Source organism: Nannospalax galili, unplaced genomic scaffold, assembly GCF_000622305.1.
Source record: "Nannospalax galili isolate Female #2095 unplaced genomic scaffold, S.galili_v1.0 scaffold1688, whole genome shotgun sequence".
Taxonomy (NCBI): domain Eukaryota; kingdom Metazoa; phylum Chordata; class Mammalia; order Rodentia; family Spalacidae; genus Nannospalax; species Nannospalax galili.
In genome coordinates, this window is record NW_008358621.1 from 1,825,983 (window position 1) to 1,842,311 (window position 16,329).

Sequence of the window (16,329 nt, forward strand, 5' to 3'; positions counted from 1 at the left end):
TAGTTTGGGGTTTAAAAATCTCTCTCTCTCTCTCTCTCTCTCTCTCTCTCTCTCTCTCTCTGATATGTATGTGCATGCTTGTGTGAGTGTGAGTGTGTGCATGTGGAGGTCAGAGAACAATCTCTGGTTATGGTCTTCACCTTCTGTCTTGTTTGAGACAGGGTCCACTGTGCACACCAGGCTAGCTGGCCCATGAATGTCTCCTGAATCCACCTTCCATCTCAGTGCAAGAGTACTGGACTACAGACTTATGTCACATCCTCTGGCTTTACATGTGTTCTGGGGATCATGCAGGCAGAAGGCAGGGCCTTCTGCCTGCATGACAAGTACTCTATCCCTTTGTTCTTTTTATTAGTCCTGTTAATCTCTGTGTGTGCCTAATTTACAAATTAAACTTTATCTCGGGAATGTATGAGCAGGAAAAGACATATTCTGTAAAGAGTTTGATACACTCCACAATTTCAGGCATTCATCGGGTATCTCAGAATTTGTCTTTCCTGGATCTGGACCAGGCAGGTTAATTCTATAGCCCATGGGCTGCATGTACCCCAAGACAGCTATTGTAAACTTACCTAAAATACTATGAAATTATTTTGTCATTTTTTTGTTTTGGTAACTCTGTTGAGTAGTTCTTCAGAGCAAACTTTGTAGACAGTGACATGTTGTAAGGTCAAAAAGCTGACTAGAGGCTACCTCATTTGTGAAGTTATCACTGGGCATGGGCAGCTAATGAATGTGTCAGTGTACTCCTGTGTTTTGAAATTTCTACTAATGAGCATTGATCTACGGCCCATATGCATACAAACGTGTGTGTGTGTGTGTGTGTGTGTGTGTGTGTGTGTTGCTGAGGATCGAATCCAGGGATTTTCATATTCTAGGTGAGCATCTCCTGCCTTAGTTTCCTTCTTTTTTCTAACTTTTGTAGCTCTTGTCTTTTTATTATTTTTATTTCATGTGTATGAGTGTTTTGCCTGCATTTACGTAAGTGCACCATGTGTGTACAATGCCATGGAGGCCAGAAGAGGATGTCAGATCCCCTGAGCTCGAGTTAGGGATGGTTGTTAGCCGCCATGTGGGTGCTGGGAATCGAACCTGGGTCCTCTGGAAGAACAGTAAAGTGTTCTTAACCACTAAGCCATCTCTCCCGCCTCTGCTCTTGTCCCTTAAGCTCTTCTAGCATCCTCTGTCTTGCCCTTGACCTTTTCTGTCAGGTCCTATCTGCTCACTCATCACTGAGTACCACCCACCACTAGGCGGCTGAGGAGCGAACCAACCGACACGGGTGCCTCTCTAGCTCTCCCAGGCTCTCTCTATGGCACCTGCCCGCGGAAGGGGGCGGGGACAGTGTCACGTGACCAGGCTGCCTAGCGACCGCGCAGGCGCAGTGGCCTCGGCGCCCGTCGCCGGGCCTGGTCCCTTGCCCTTCTCTACCTGGTCGTCAGCTGAGGTGGCGGCTGCACTCTCTGTAGCTTCGGGTTAGGGACATGTCCCGAAAACAGGCGGCGAGGAGCCGGCCGGGCAGCGGCGGCCGGAAAGCCGAGGTCGAGCGCAAGCGGGACGAGCGGGCGGCGCGTCGGGCGCTGGCCAAGGAGCGGCGGAACCGGCCGGAGCCCGGCGGCGGCTGTGAGGAGGAGTTCGTGAGCTTCGCCAACCAGCTGCAGGCCCTGGGGCTGAAGCTACGGGAGGTGCCGGGGGACGGGTGAGGCGGGCTGGGAGCGCGGGCGGCGGCGCCGGGGATGCGCCGGGCCCAGTCGGGCAGGGCCAGGCTGCAGCCGCGGCCTTCGTTTCCTGCGGGGAGGCCCGGGCGGTTCCCGCGAACCAGCCCCGCATGGGGTCACGGGGGTCCTGGTGTACCCCGCGAGCAGCAGGTCCTCTCCGGACGGGAGGCCAGCCAGAGAAGTGCCTTTTAATCCTGAACCGAATAGCAGCTAGACCAATAGGAGGAGACCCGTGTCCCGCCTCGAGACGTGCAGGACATTCTTGGAGTCCGTGCTGCTGTCTCTGGCCGCCTTCAGTACGGAGGCAATTGGGTCTGTGAGCAGAAGGCGGCTTCCCCAGCCTTTAAGCATCGGGGGTTTGTACTGGAATCCAAGTCCAGCCGCTTTAGGGAATGGTGAGAGTTGGAAGGAGCGAATGGAGGAAGGTGAGGAAAAGTAACTTTGAGAGGCGGTATGGGTCCAGGAGCATAGGTGGAAAGGGAAAAGGACAAAGGGGACAGGGAGGAGGACAGTTAGCGTTCTTAGTGCAAGAACAGCTTCAAGGGAGTCTGGTTGCCAGGTGCATTGTTGCATAATAGCCTGGCTCTGTTTTCGCCTCCGTTTGGGTGGACAGGTTGGGCTGGAGGAAGAGTAAGATAAAGCTAAAGACCATAGAAAGCTAGATGTGGTCACGCTTGTAACCCTATCACACAGGAGGCTGAGGCAAGGGGATTGCTATGAGGTTGAGGCCAGCCTGGCTACCGAGTGAAACGGTATCAAAAACAAAATAACACCAGAAAACTAACCAAAGAACTTCATACAGACTCCCCTTAGACACTGTGGGAGGAAGTGGTGTCTTGATTTATTACATTATAGTTTGTTGATCAAGACCTAATAAATTAACCCTAATTTGTCCTTCCTACCTTCAGTGCTCTGGGCAAATTGGATTTTGCTCTGTTCACAAAGTGTTGGACACGCCCTCCTGCTTGATGTTTTTGCTTATGCTGCAATTAGAACTTAATTGTGTTTATCAGCCAGCCACCCACCCACCCACTCGCGCACAGTTCCTGGTACATAGAAGGCATTCAGGACATTTTTGCAGAGTGGATGATAGAAGAATTGAGGGAGGCCACCTGGCTTAGGGGCCATTCACTGCTGTGTACACCACAGTGCCAGCTGAGCCAGGGCTGGTGGCACACACTTTTAGCCCCAGCACTTGGGAGGCAGAGGCAGAGGCAGGCTGATCTCTGAGATCAAGCAGCTTGGTCTACATAATGCATTCCAGGCCAGCTGGGGCTACAGGGAGACCCTGTCTCAAGAAAACAAAACCAAAAACAAACAGAAGACCCTCAAACACAAAGTACCAGTTGAGTGCAGTGGAGTCAGGGTGGGGCTGCCCCTGGCAAATGACTGGATTGTTTGTGTGTGTCATACTGAGCATGGTTTTCGGTATGTCAGAGAAATGTGCCGGGGAAATGGGTTCAGTAGGTTGCAATCTGTCCAGAGTCTGCACAGTTGTAAAATCTTGAGAGGCTTTTGTAAGGTGATAAGGGAAACTTGGAGTACTAACTTTCTTCCATCTCTCCAAAGAGCATACTTCTCCAGTTAATTCATTGCACGTTGCTTGAATAAGGTGCTGGAAACAGGTTGATGACCAAGATACGTGAGGACTTCGCCTAGTAAGGGAGAAGCATGAACAGTGGGTCGCACGTAGTTTGGTCTTCGGATCCCTTTGCATTCTTAAAAATTGATGGGGTCTCTGTACACACACACACACATACACACACACACACACATTGGTATACATATGGGTCCTAGATCAATGCTTATTAGTAGAAATTTCAAAATACGGGAGTACACAGATACACCCATTAGCTGTCCATGCCCAGTGATAGCCTCACATATGAGGTAGCCTCTGGGAAACTACCGTATACTTATAAGAGAATGAGAATGAAGAAGGTAACTATCTTGGTTTTTGAACTCATGGATACCCTCAAAGGGTCTCAAGGCATCCCCACCTCCGTAGCCACGCTTGGAGAACAGATGATATGGGAAAAAATAGTTTGGCTTATTCTTAGTAGCCGATGGTAGTGATGCTGCTGGGAAGGAAGTAACTAGCACTCCTTGAGGTGGGAGGATGGCCTTATTCTCAGCAGTGCTCTTTGACTTCACTGTGCAAGATGCTTCTCAGAAGAGGTCATGCCTGGGGCAGTTGAAGGACCATTAGGAGTTTGCTGGGAGTGCCCCAGAAGCATACTGTTTTTTGAGTGCTCTGCAAGTTGTATAGATGGGGGTGAGGATTGATGAGAGTTAGCGGAGATGAACTTCCTTCTAAAGCTAGTCTTTGGACAGTGTTACATAAGCTATGGCTTCTTGTTTTAGCTTTATGAAGCCAAGCTCCTGCTACCTACAAATTCTTGCTTGCATGACATGAGATGGACTGGTTCTGCCCTCTTCAGTATTGTGGCTCTGTTTTCATTTATCAGGCAATGAATGGTGTTTCCCATATATGTGGTGGTTTTGGAAATATCAGTAGATTCTTTTATGTGTTAATATTTGTTGAGTAGTTTTAGGTTAAAATAGAGTGAAGTTTTGGTATTATAAAAAAATAGTTACCAGCCTCCACTGTACTCCTTGTTCTGGCCCGATTACAGTTTGACTCCCCCAAGAGTGCATCTTGATATAGGCATGTACGTTGTTGTAGCATTCTGTAATTGGTTGTTTTTCAGAATTAAATGCAAGACCTAGATATTCATCCCTAAAGCTCAGTGTTTTTCAAGCAGTGATGGTTTTGCCTCCCAGGGAATAATCAGCAATGTCTGGAGACATTGTTGGTTGTCACAGCTGGTGGGAAGGGGGGTGGTGGTATGCTCCTAGCGTGTGGTGGGCAGAGGCCAAGATGGGTCTTATGGATGCTGCGGTTCACAGGACAGTCCTCACAACAAAGAGTGATCCAGGTATCAGTAGTCTGGACACCGAGCAGCCCTGCTGCCATGCAAGGGTGAGAGTGTAGGTGGGGAGGAACAGCTGGATCTCCCAGAGCTCCTAAGGGCCATGGTGCTGTTCTCACAAGCATCTCCAGTGAGCTTGTTGGCTCCCCAAGGGAACTCAGGTCACTGAAGTGTTTGTTATGTTTCCTGTGTCACTGCCTGTAACCCTATCAGAAAAACAAGTACTTGCAGTGTGTTTTACTTAACTAAGTATACTGTGGAGCAGTAACTACGACTGACATTTTAGGGCCGATCTTTGAGCGAGTTATATAACTAGAGCCAGGTTGCCTGGGTTTGAGTCCTCGGTCCAGTGACCACTGGTTTATGACCTTGAGCATAAGTTACTCTTGAGGGATGGAAGTACCATGATTCCTGATGTAAAGTCCCTAGCAGTACTCAGTACTTTGTGAGAGCAATGTGGGTGGTTGTCAGTGTTTCTTTGTATACCCTCCCTCCATGTAGTAAACATACAATAGCTGCATACTTAATTTTGCACAAAATTACTCTTTCCAACTAGATTTAAGAAGAGCATTGTGGTGGCAGATGCTAACATGTTTAAGGAAAGTGCCAGAGAAAAGATTGAAATTGAAATATTTTCTCTCTCAGCCTGCTTTCCCCCTTACATTTGAGAAAAGACTGCTACTGTTAGGTGGTAGAAACAGAACTGCAGTCTACTATGTGGAACTTCAGATTCCAGTCTCTTCTAGCATCTTGTCCCAGATGGACGTACGGCTCCTTGCCTTCCAATGTATAGAATCTCCCTCTTTCTCATTTCCTTCTGTAGTCCCACCCCCAAGTTTAAATCCTTATACATTAGAAGAAAAGTCTGCTACTTGTAGTGAAACTTCTGAATTGAAACATAAAAACTTTTCTGACATTTCTAAAGCAATGAATTTGTGCTTTGTATAATTAGTGTTCGTTTGGATGATGGTCTTGTTTCAGGCTCTGTGTATCTGGGTCTCTGTGCTTGTGTTTGGTGTGAAATTAGGTCACTGGCTTAAGGGGTTTGTTCTTTTTTAAAATATTTTATTTTACGTGTACCAGTGTTTTGCCTGCATGTATGTAACTGCATCTGTGTTATACAATGCCCACAGAGGCAGAAGAGGGCATTGGATCTCCTGGAACTGGAGTTAAAGATATTTCTTTGCTGCCATGTGGGTGCTGGGAACCCAACCCAGGTCCTCTGTAGGAACAGCAAGTGCTCTTGACAGCTGAGCCATCTCTCTTCAGCTCCAAGTGGTTTGTTCTTGACTGTTAAGGCTACTTGGTCAGAAGGGTCTTGTTTCAGGCTCTGTGTATCTGGGTCTCTGTGTTTGTGATACAGTTTAGAATTGTAGGAGCCTCTGAGGGATTTGAGGATAAAGATAATTCTTACATTTTATTTATTTATTTTTATTTTTTGTGCTGGAGTGTTTTGCCTGCATGTATGTAAGTGCACCTGTGTGTGCAATGCCATGGAGGCTAGAAGAGAGCATCTGATCTCTTGGAACTAGAGTTAGGGATAGTTACTAGCCACCATGTGGGTGTTGGGAACTGAACCCCAGTCCTCTGCAAGAACAGACAGTGCTCTTAACCACTGAGCCATCTCTCCAGCCCAATTCTTATATTTCATTACAAGATTTACTTATTTATTAAATACTTTATTTTATTTTTGTGTGTATGAGTATATTGCCTGCATGTGTGTAAGTGCACCTGTGTTTTGTGCAATGCTGCAGAGGTGAGAAAAAGGTGTCGAATCCTCTGGAACTGGAGTTATGGATAGTTGTTAGCCTCCATGTGGGTGCTGGGGTTCGATCCTGGGTCCTCTGGAAGAGCGGCTGAGCCATCTCCCCAGCCTCTCTCTCTCTCTCTCTCTCTCTCTCTCTCTCTCTCCCCCCCTTTTTGTGTGTGTGTGTGTGTGTGTGTGTGTGTGTGTGTGTGTAGATCATGAATTCAGGTTGTCAGCCTCAGTGACAAGTACCTTTACCCCCTAGGCCATCTTGCCAGCTCCATTACTGGCATTTTATTTTTAGAAAAACAAAATCTGATGCTTCCGTGTGCTGTTGTTCTCTGGTGACAGATGAACAGCAAGGGGATGTGTGTACCACTTTGCTGTGCAGGGCTTCCTTCCTGTGGCTGTCTCCACTGTGCTCTTAGCACTGAGTTCAGTTTGTTTTCAGAGCTTGACAAATTGCTGTCTTTGAGTACTCACTATTGGATGACTGATTCCCTACCTGGCAGCTTTAGTGAAACTTGTTTTAGAAAGGAGGTGGTCAGTAGGACATGGTTTTGGAAGAGCGTTTAGGAGTTGTACCCTTAGGTCTGGAGTGGCTTGTAAAGTCTACAGTGTATTTACGTGCTGATGCCACCAGCTGAGTCCCAGAGTTCTTTAATGATTTTTTTTTTTTATCTGAGCCAACCAGATGGTAAGTGAGGACTAGAAACCTTATATGCTGCCTTTGAAGAAGGTGTTGTGGCTGGAATCTGCCCTGGGGCACTCCCCTGTTCCTGAGGATCTGACACTCCCCTTTGATACCCAAGAGTTGAGGTTTCACCTCTCCTACATGAGAATTTCTACAGATGGCCTGGCCTGAGGTGTCATGTCTTAGATGAATGAAGTCTACTTTTGACCACCCACCATTTCTGTTTTGACAGCAATTGCCTGTTCAGAGCTCTCGGTGATCAATTGGAGGGACATTCACGCAATCATCTCAAGCACCGACAGGAGACAGTAGACTACATGATAAAGCAGCGAGAAGACTTTGAGCCCTTTGTAGAAGATGATGTTCCTTTTGAGAAGCATGGTAGGTTCACTGTGGGATACAGGATCTGTCAGGAATAGCGTAGTAGGTAAATAAGTCCACTGGTACCCTGCCCTCCCTGCCAGGGTTTGCTTTTATTACATTGTGGCATTCATTTTTTCAACAAATACTTATTTGCATGTTCTGTAATATATCATGCTAGGCAACTGGGAATCAGTAAATTTAGATGTGTATCCCTTTAAGTAATAGTGATGGTGTTAGTGGCTAAGGGTGTAACTCAGGGGTAGAGTGCCTGCCTATCATGTGTGAAGCCTTGGACTTGATCCCACCTAGCATGAGCACCAAAAAGAAAAAAAAGACCGTGTTAATTGACCTGAAAATCTGTTAATGACATCCTACCAGTGGGATGTGAAAAACAAGTTATAAAATAGTGCATATATAGTGATTTCATTTTTTTAAATGGTCCGCACACAGAGACAGTAGAAGAGGGTGAAAAGAAACTAGCCTTTTTATGGTGGTTCTTTCTTTTCTTTATTGCTTTTAAATTTTTGTAATAATGAGATAATAAAGCACCCATCTTAAAGGGGTTTTTTTTGTGAAGATTAAGTTAGATAACAAAATAAGTTCTTAATATGTTAGCTGTCTGGGATGATGGGACTATGGATATTTTAAATTATTTTCTATAGTTTAAAAATTAAAAGAATCATATATTAGTTTATAATCAGAAAAAACAAATCAAGAAACCCACGTTAATATCTCACTAAAAACGCAGACAGATCTTTTTTGAAGCATGTCAGTGGTTTAATTTTAATGATGTTAATCAAATATAATTGTAATTTAATTTGGCACAAATGTTTAAAAATACATATGGACTTTAAAATTTTAGTTTTGCGAGACGGGTGTGGCACACACCTTTAATCCCAGCACTTGGGAGGCAGAGGCAGAGGCAGGCAGATCTTTGTGAGTTTGAGAGCAGCCTGGTCTCCATAGTGAGTTCCAGGCCAGCTGGGGCCCCTGTCTCAAAAAGCCATAAAAAAAAAAAAAAAAAAAAATTTATTTATTTTTTTTAGTTTTGAAAAATACTGAGGCTCTACTATCCTAGATGCTGGTACATTTATGTTTTATAAATACTGTTTTCTTTCTTGTTTTTTTAAGGCAGGGTCTCATGTATCATGGGCTGGTCTCTAAACTCACTATATAGCCGACTTCTGATTCTCTCTCCTGTACCTCCTCAGTGCTGAGATTGCAGGTTTATAGGGTACCAGTTTATAGGGTATCAGGGATGGAATTCTGAACCTTGGGCATGCTGAGCAAGCATTCTGCTAACTGGCTGTATCCCCACAAATGTCATTTTTGCCACAGCGCTTACATCTGTCTCTTACCAGGAAGAGGCAAAATGGTCCCTGTGCTTTGATGCTAGTGTGGAAGCACACGGGGAACAGGCAAGAAAGACTTGGGGGCGGGGGGGCGGCAGGCCGGCGAAGGAGGCCTTCCTGTTGGCCAGGTAGGAGTTGCCAGGAGTAATGAGAAGAGCCAGGCCAAGAGCAGGTTGTGAGGACCCAGAGGCAGGAGGGAGAAGCAAGGAGGGGTGGTTGACGTCCGTGCTTGGAGAACAGCTCTGAGCTGTAAGGAAGATAGGGAGCAGCAGGAGGAACAAGCTTGGGGAAGCTCCTTCTTCTTACTGGGAATAAGCTTATAAGCTCTGAGCAGGCAGTTCATCCCTGTCACTGAGTTCTGGTGGTCCTTCTTCCTGGGATCACTTTTTTCCTAGCAGGTAGACAGTTTATCAGAGTTAACATTGTATACGTTAAATGTGTGTATTCGGCACATTTTGAAGTTTAGTGTTGTATAGAATAAATTGTGTTGCTGGGTGTACACTTGTCCTTGCTCTTAGGAGGCTGAGGTAAGAGGATTCTGAGTCTGAAGCCAGCCTGGCCAGAAAAAATCAAATGAAAGAATCTTGTTATTTTTTCAACTGCGATGTCATTTTGAGTGGAGTTTGTGATCTGAGATTCCACTTGAACATCCTCAGGAGAGGTCTTGCAGTGGATTTGGTATGTTTCAGGATTGGGAACTCAAACCTTCAGTAAGAGTATGAGCATCAAAGAAGTGAGAAATGGCTTGTCCGCCAGAGCAGACTAAAGGCAGCCTAGAAGCCTATAGATTCTCCTTGTCCTGAAGGTCAGACTCAGTGCCTTTATCACGAGTGGCTACTTTAGGGTACTGTAAGTTTAAGGGGCAAGTTGTTGTGCTTTTGTTTCCAGTGTAGCCGTATCTGACGTTTGGTAGGCATTCACATATTTGTTGCACAAATGAATGGCTCACTTAGCTGAGGACCTGCTTACCTTTGCATTTGGCTAAGGATTATTCTCGTCCTGTAGACTGTGACTTCGTAGACTCAGAACCTCTCTTTTCCCCAGCTTACAAACACCCAGATCTTGACACCTCATTCCCGTTTCTTCTCCCCTTCTCATTCTTGATGTCTTGGCCCTTCTGCCTCAGTGGTCTTCCTTGTCTGCTACCACCTGTGCTGCTTAGTTTTTATGTCAATTCTACACAGCCTTGTGTCCCCTGGGAAGAGGGGACCTCAGTTGATTTCCTAGGTCAAATGAGCATGTCTATCAGTTGTCTTGATTGCTAAATGACGTAAAAGGGCCCAGCCTGCTGTGGGTAGTGCTGTCCTAGGCAGGTAGTCCTGGGCTGTATAAGAAAGCTAACTAAGCCGGTGAGCCCGAGAGCGAGCCAGCAAGCTGCTCTTCAGGGTTCCTGGCACCTTGAGTTCCCATCCTGACTTCCCTCAGCAGTGGACTATGGCCTGGATGTGAAGAAGAATGAAACCCTTTCCTCCCCTAAGTTGCTTTTTTGTTTGCTTTTGTTTTGGTGGTTTTGAGACGGTCTTGCCATATAGCTCTGACTGGCCTGGAACTCGAAGTATAGACCATGTGTTTGTCTCAGCACCACTTTAGGTGTGGCAGCCATTTCCCCAGGCATCCCCAGTGCAGGGGATGGCTTAATTCCCTCTTGACCTCTTCAGTCTGTTCCACATCACAGTCGGAGTCGAGATCCAAACCTGCTTTCCTACCTAATACCTGTCACTGGCTTCCGCTGACCTCAGGCCACAATCTGCACTTTTCAGCCCTTCCTGATCTGTTATTTCTCTCAGTCTTGCCATTTCCCCAACATTTTCTCCCTCCTTCTCTGTGGTCTAAGTTCCTGCCACACAGGATAGGCAGTCCAGAGTCTCCCCTGCCTTGGGAACGTCACCCTTTGCTCCTCTTAACTCCAGCTTGGCCTTGGAGCATCAGCTTAGTTGTCTCAACCTAGAAGCTTCTCTGATACAAACTCACTGGATCTGTGATACTAACAGCTGTGGTTTTATAGGGAAAGGGAACAAATCCAAATCAGCCCAAGGAAAACATTCATAGTCCGCATAGTCTAGTCTGAGAGGGTTCCAAGCACAGAGCCCCTCTGTCCTCTGGAAGTGTTGTGCTCTGGTACTCCTGTATGAAGGCACACTCCATGCTGTCCACCAGAGAACTCACTCATCTTCAGAGTCCAGAGTCTTTGGTGAGGGTTTTTCCTATTTATTTTGCTTATCATTTATTTGCTTACTATTAAAGAACCATTAGTGCATGATTATTATAGGCTATTAGCAAATGTCGCCTTAGGCTCATTATAAGTAAAAGAGACCTCCTTTCTCCTTTGGAAATTCAGAGGTTTAGAGGTTACTTTGCAGGAACCCGGAATAAAAAGCCAGACCGCCCTTTCCTGAGGCACAGTTACCAGCAGTGCCTATATTCTGATTGTAATCGCCCTCAGGGCAAAGTGACTAAATGGCTGTGAGTCAGGGTTAAAGGCTGCCTGGGTGAAAGAAAGCTCAGCTCATTGTTAACTGTTCTTCATCTCTTCATCTGTCCAGTGGCAAGTGTAATAATCCTTCTGTATTGCTGTGATGCTGGGAAGCGAAGATCTCTGAGAATAAGAGCACTGCTGGGCACATGTGTGAGTGTTCATGGTGCAAATCCTTCCCATTACCACGATGGTGGTGTGCTCAGTGTCTGATATAGCTGGGCAGATTACAAATAGTCAACATTTACTGAAGGAATAAATGTGGACCCTTCTCTGATACTTAGCGTTCTTCTGAGTACAGTCTGCATGTTGTTCGCCTCACTAAATTCTAGACTGTGACAGGGTCAGTGGACTTTGCAGATATATATTCTTGCTTCTTGTTCCTTGGAACTAAATAACTACCAAAGCGTGTTTGCATTTGGGTTTTTCCACTATAAAGACTTCATTTTTCTTTCCTGTTTCCATGCAGTGGCCAGTTTGGCAAAGCCTGGTACTTTTGCTGGCAATGATGCAATTGTAGCCTTTGCAAGAAACCATCAATTGAATGTGGTGATCCATCAGCTTAATGCCCCTTTGTGGCAGGTAGGTCACCTGTTCAAGAATTTTCCAGTAGTAAATTACTTTTTGGGATATCCTCAAGATGATGGGCCTTGACTTGTGGCATTGAGCTCTAAAGAATAGCTTGGACCATGAGCCTGACCAGACTGGCATTTTGTGGTGACTTGGGATTAATCTTCATGCTCTGTACAGTGGCGTCTGGAGTATGAGAAATATTTTAAAGTGCTGTAAATATTATTCAAAAGTCAGCTAACTGATTTGGGGACAGAACTTAATGTCAAAATAGAGAATTCTGTGTAAATATCTTAAGAGAATCCAAAGGTTTGGTGCATACAAATTATAGTTTTGAAGTATGCTCATTCCCCTGTGTATTTTTGTGCTTTTTGGGTTAGGGAAACACAAAACTCATTATAGTGACTACATTGATTCACTGTGATGACTGGAAAGTATGTTCCGAACAGCAGTTTGGTTCATGGTTTAGGACGCTCAGCTTTATTTCTGTGTTCTGCCTGATTGATATACACAGTGGCTTCATGCTGCTCCTCATGAAGATTTTACAGAATGCATCGGTTGTGCTGGAGGATGGTGGTTACTTTGTTAAGCCTTCAGTCCTCTGAAGTGTCCACTCAGCTCCTCAGCTTTTCTCACTTTGCTGTCCTACATTAACCTCATCTCTCAGCCCGCCACACCAAACGTTCTGGAGCATGGACCATCGAAGGTTGGTTGGAGTTTTTGCAGCTCACACTCCCTTGCTCTTCCTCCTGGAGTCCAGAGGGCTTGAGCTCAGCTCCCAGACACTGGGCATGGGCTTTATAGGACCCTCTGTTGTACTACCCCATTTTAACTTTCCAAATAACAAAAAGTTATTTTGTTATTTGGAAAGTTAACTTTTTGTTATTTGGAAAGTTAAAATGTGTTGATTGGAGGAAAACTGGACAATTCAAAGTCCCAAAAGATGAGTGAAAGTCAGCAGAGTCACACTAGCTGGAGATTCTGGTAATTAACATTGTAATGTGCCCCCACCATTCACCCCAGACATTTGGCTACATGATGGGAAGGATACAGATCACAGTGTTTTTTTTCACAACACATAAACACATCTACACAAATCTGTGCACATACCACTACTTGTATTATTATCTTTGTTTGTTTTTTTGAGATAAGGTCTTATTGTATCGCTCTGGCTGGCCTGGAACTACCTGGCCTCAAACCCACAAAGGTCTGCCTGCCTCTGCCTCCTGAGTGCTGGGATCAGAAGTGTGCACTGCCTTGCCCAGCATGTATTATTTTCTTGACGGTAGCAGTATCTTTTTTTTTTTTTCTTTTTTTTCATGTGCTGCCTGCGTATACGCCTTTGTAAATTCCTTGGGTGGCCTCTGCAATAGATGCAATACTTGATTATTACCCTCAGGGCTATGTAGTGCCTTTAGGGTTATGTGGTGCAGTAGTATTTTTTTTTTTTAAAGGGGTCCAGTTTATAGAAATATAATTTACAGGGCCTGGAGAGATGGCTCAGCAGTTAAGAGCACTGACTGCTCTTGAAGAGAACCTGGGTTCGATTCCCAGCACCCAAATGATGACTAACAACCGTCTATAACTCCAGTTCCAGGGGATCCAACACCCTCTTGACCTCCATGGGCATTGCACAACATGGGTGCACTTATACACATGTAGACAGTACACTCATATGCATAAAATAAAAATAATAAATATTTTTTCAAAAAGAAATATAATTTACAAATAGCAGAATTCGCTCTTTTCACTTGTACAGTTTTGTGTTTTTAAATTTAAATTAAATTTTTTGATTTATTTCTATTTTATATATATGAGATATGTATGAGTGTTTTGCCTGCATGGATGTAAGTGTACCTGTGTCATGCAATACCCACAGAGGTCAGAGGAGGGAACCAGAGTTAAGGATGGTTTTTAGCAGCCATGCAGGTGCTGGGAACTGAACCCAGGTCTTCTGCAAGAACAGCTAGTGCTCTTAACCTCTGAGCCACCTCCAGCCCTTCGTTCTGTGTTTTGATATCGTAAAACCACCACTGTCTACATATGAAATGATTCCAATCTACCAAAAAGTTAATACATGCCCTATGTAGGCACCCTCTTCCCCCTCCCACCTCTGGCAACCACTGTTTGTTTGCTATGGCTGTGGTTTTCTAGAGTGCCCTGTAAATAGACAGCTTCAACCTTTTGTGTCTGGCAAGTTTACACAAGAACAAAATGAAGTAGATACTGGCTGGGTTGGTGTGGACTTTTACCTAACAGGGATACAGTGAGCTAAGGTGAAACAGTGTCTGTGTTCCTGGGGTGGGGTTGCCAGGTGTCCCAACATCGCGTAGAGTGATCGTGTTTTCAGTGGGGCACTCTCTAAGAAGGATCTGTGAACCAAGAACACCAATTACCCCTTGGTTCTGGGTTTATGCTGTTAAGCTTGTACTGTTAGCAGGGTGGTATCGTGTGAATTTACAGCATGATGAGCCTGTTCTCAAAGGAGAAAACTGGGCACCAGTGCAGTGATGACAGCCTGCTTTTCCTGCACTGGTAAATTTTAAGTTTCTCAATTACCCTAATTCATTCTTAATTTTAATTGTGGAAATCAGGTTTTAAAATTGATTTTTGTAGTTTTCTTGTTCATGAATTGCTAAATAATGAAAGTATATGTTTTTAAACATTTATATTTTATTTCCATTTTATCTGCTCCCCATCAAGCTTCATATAAAATTTTTAAGAATTGAAACTGCATTGGTTTCTACAGTTGTGGTTAAGAGCTCTTGCATTAGTGATGAGTAGGCTTAGATGCACAACACAGATACTGAAACCTACACTTCTTTCTTAGTTAGAGTTGGAGAGTGTGTTCCTGTGAACAGTTTAGATGTATAACATAGCAAGTTAGCGACCTGCAATCTGCCTGTGAGCACTGCTGTTAACAATTGTGGTGACTAATCTAGTTTTTTTCTATTCGTAATATGCATGTGTTATTATTAAATATGTAAATGCTTTAAGTACTTTATCATTCAATAATTCCAGTGCCCTGTTTTCAGTATTCTTCCTGGGACTAGATGGCGTCTCTGTGTTTCCTGTGTGTCCTGTGCTTTTTGCTGTTTTTGAACCTCGAATATTGTTTAAATTAATGGTGGTACCATATTGCCTGTGACTTATGGTACAATAGGGAGCTGATGTTTTGGAGTTGTCACAAAAGCACAGTTATTGAACAGAATCAATTATTTTAGTTTCTGTGGAAGTGGATTGTGTGTGTGTTGGGATTGGGCGGGGCGGGGCGGGGGTGGTCTTGCCCAGACAAGACCTTAGAGCTTCTGTATTGCATGTCTTTAGGGAACCCCATTCTTGTACCCCAGGGTGTTACAGAGATGCAGTGGTTTTTGATTGTAGCCTCCAGGCTTGTGTGGTACAGTGTATGGTTTTACTGTGTAGAGTTGTGCTTTAGAATTGATGTGAAGGGAAGATTTTGAATTTGCTGCTCATAATGTCTTATGTGTGATGGATGGAAAATTCCCCTTCTGATTTAAGGTTGGGTGGATTTAGTGTACCGAATGACTGTTAGGCCCTCCATTTGCAAGGTTCTATTTTAAGGTCTTATAAGAAGTTCTAGAAATGTTATGTTTGAAAATATGCATTTTTTTTTTTTCCAAAAATGGCTTTCAAATTGTTTGAACATCTAGATCAACAAATCTGGGTCTACTTCAGGCTCTTTCCCATTGTAAGGGGCCTAGGTACTTGAGGGACTGAGGCACTTTATCCAACTTCGTTGTTTAAAATGTGCTTTCATGTAGATTTATTTGCATCTTGTTACATGTTAAGTAAGCACAATGGAGGCCTGGGAGGGAGGTAGTTCAGAAATTAAGGACATGTCACATAATCCCAATTAGTGTCTGTTTAGAGGCTATGATGGGGCTCCTGGCCCAGTCCCTAACTCCCCACAGGTCGACCCCTTCCAGATCCTCTTTCTTTTGTCTGCAGATTCGAGGTACTGACAAGAGCAGCGTGCGGGAGCTCCACATCGCCTATCGGTATGGTGAGCACTACGACAGTGTTCGGAGGATCAATGACAACTCAGAAGCACCGGCACATCTCCTGACCGATGTGAGTGAGCCTGGAGAGCGTTCAGACCTACAGAAAGTAGGCCCGGAGCTGTGTGTCCTGGAGCCAAGCACCACTGATTTGTTGTTGTTAATGAAAAGCTGGCTTCAGGGGGCTGTGGCTCTGATTGTTCTTGGGCCAGTGAGATAGCTCAGCCAGCAAAGGTACTTGCTGCCAAACCTGACAGCTTGGGTTTGATTCCTAGAACCCACCTGGTGGAAGGAGAGAACTGACTCCCACAGTTATCTTCCGACTTCCGTGTGCGTGCTCACGTACTCACAAATAAATAATGTAAAAAAAAAGAAATTAATGTCTTAACATTTCAGCTCAGGTGAGAAGACAGTTGTTTGTTAGCCGTTTGCTTTACCAGGAGCAGATAGCCATGATTAT

General features: G+C 44.8%; 1 protein-coding gene across 1 annotated transcript in view; it reads left to right on the plus strand.

The window, feature by feature from the left end:
- The first annotated feature begins 1,375 nt into the window (after nucleotides 1-1,375).
- Nucleotides 1,376-16,329, plus strand: part of Otud3 (OTU deubiquitinase 3) — a 28,407-nt gene continuing 13,453 nt past the window's right edge. The window contains exons 1-4 of the mRNA XM_008821847.3: nucleotides 1,376-1,699; nucleotides 7,322-7,470; nucleotides 11,747-11,859; nucleotides 15,820-15,942. Of these exons, the coding sequence (XP_008820069.1) occupies nucleotides 1,485-1,699; nucleotides 7,322-7,470; nucleotides 11,747-11,859; nucleotides 15,820-15,942 (600 nt within the window). The 5' untranslated portion in view covers nucleotides 1,376-1,484. The remainder of the gene's footprint in view (nucleotides 1,700-7,321; nucleotides 7,471-11,746; nucleotides 11,860-15,819; nucleotides 15,943-16,329) is intronic.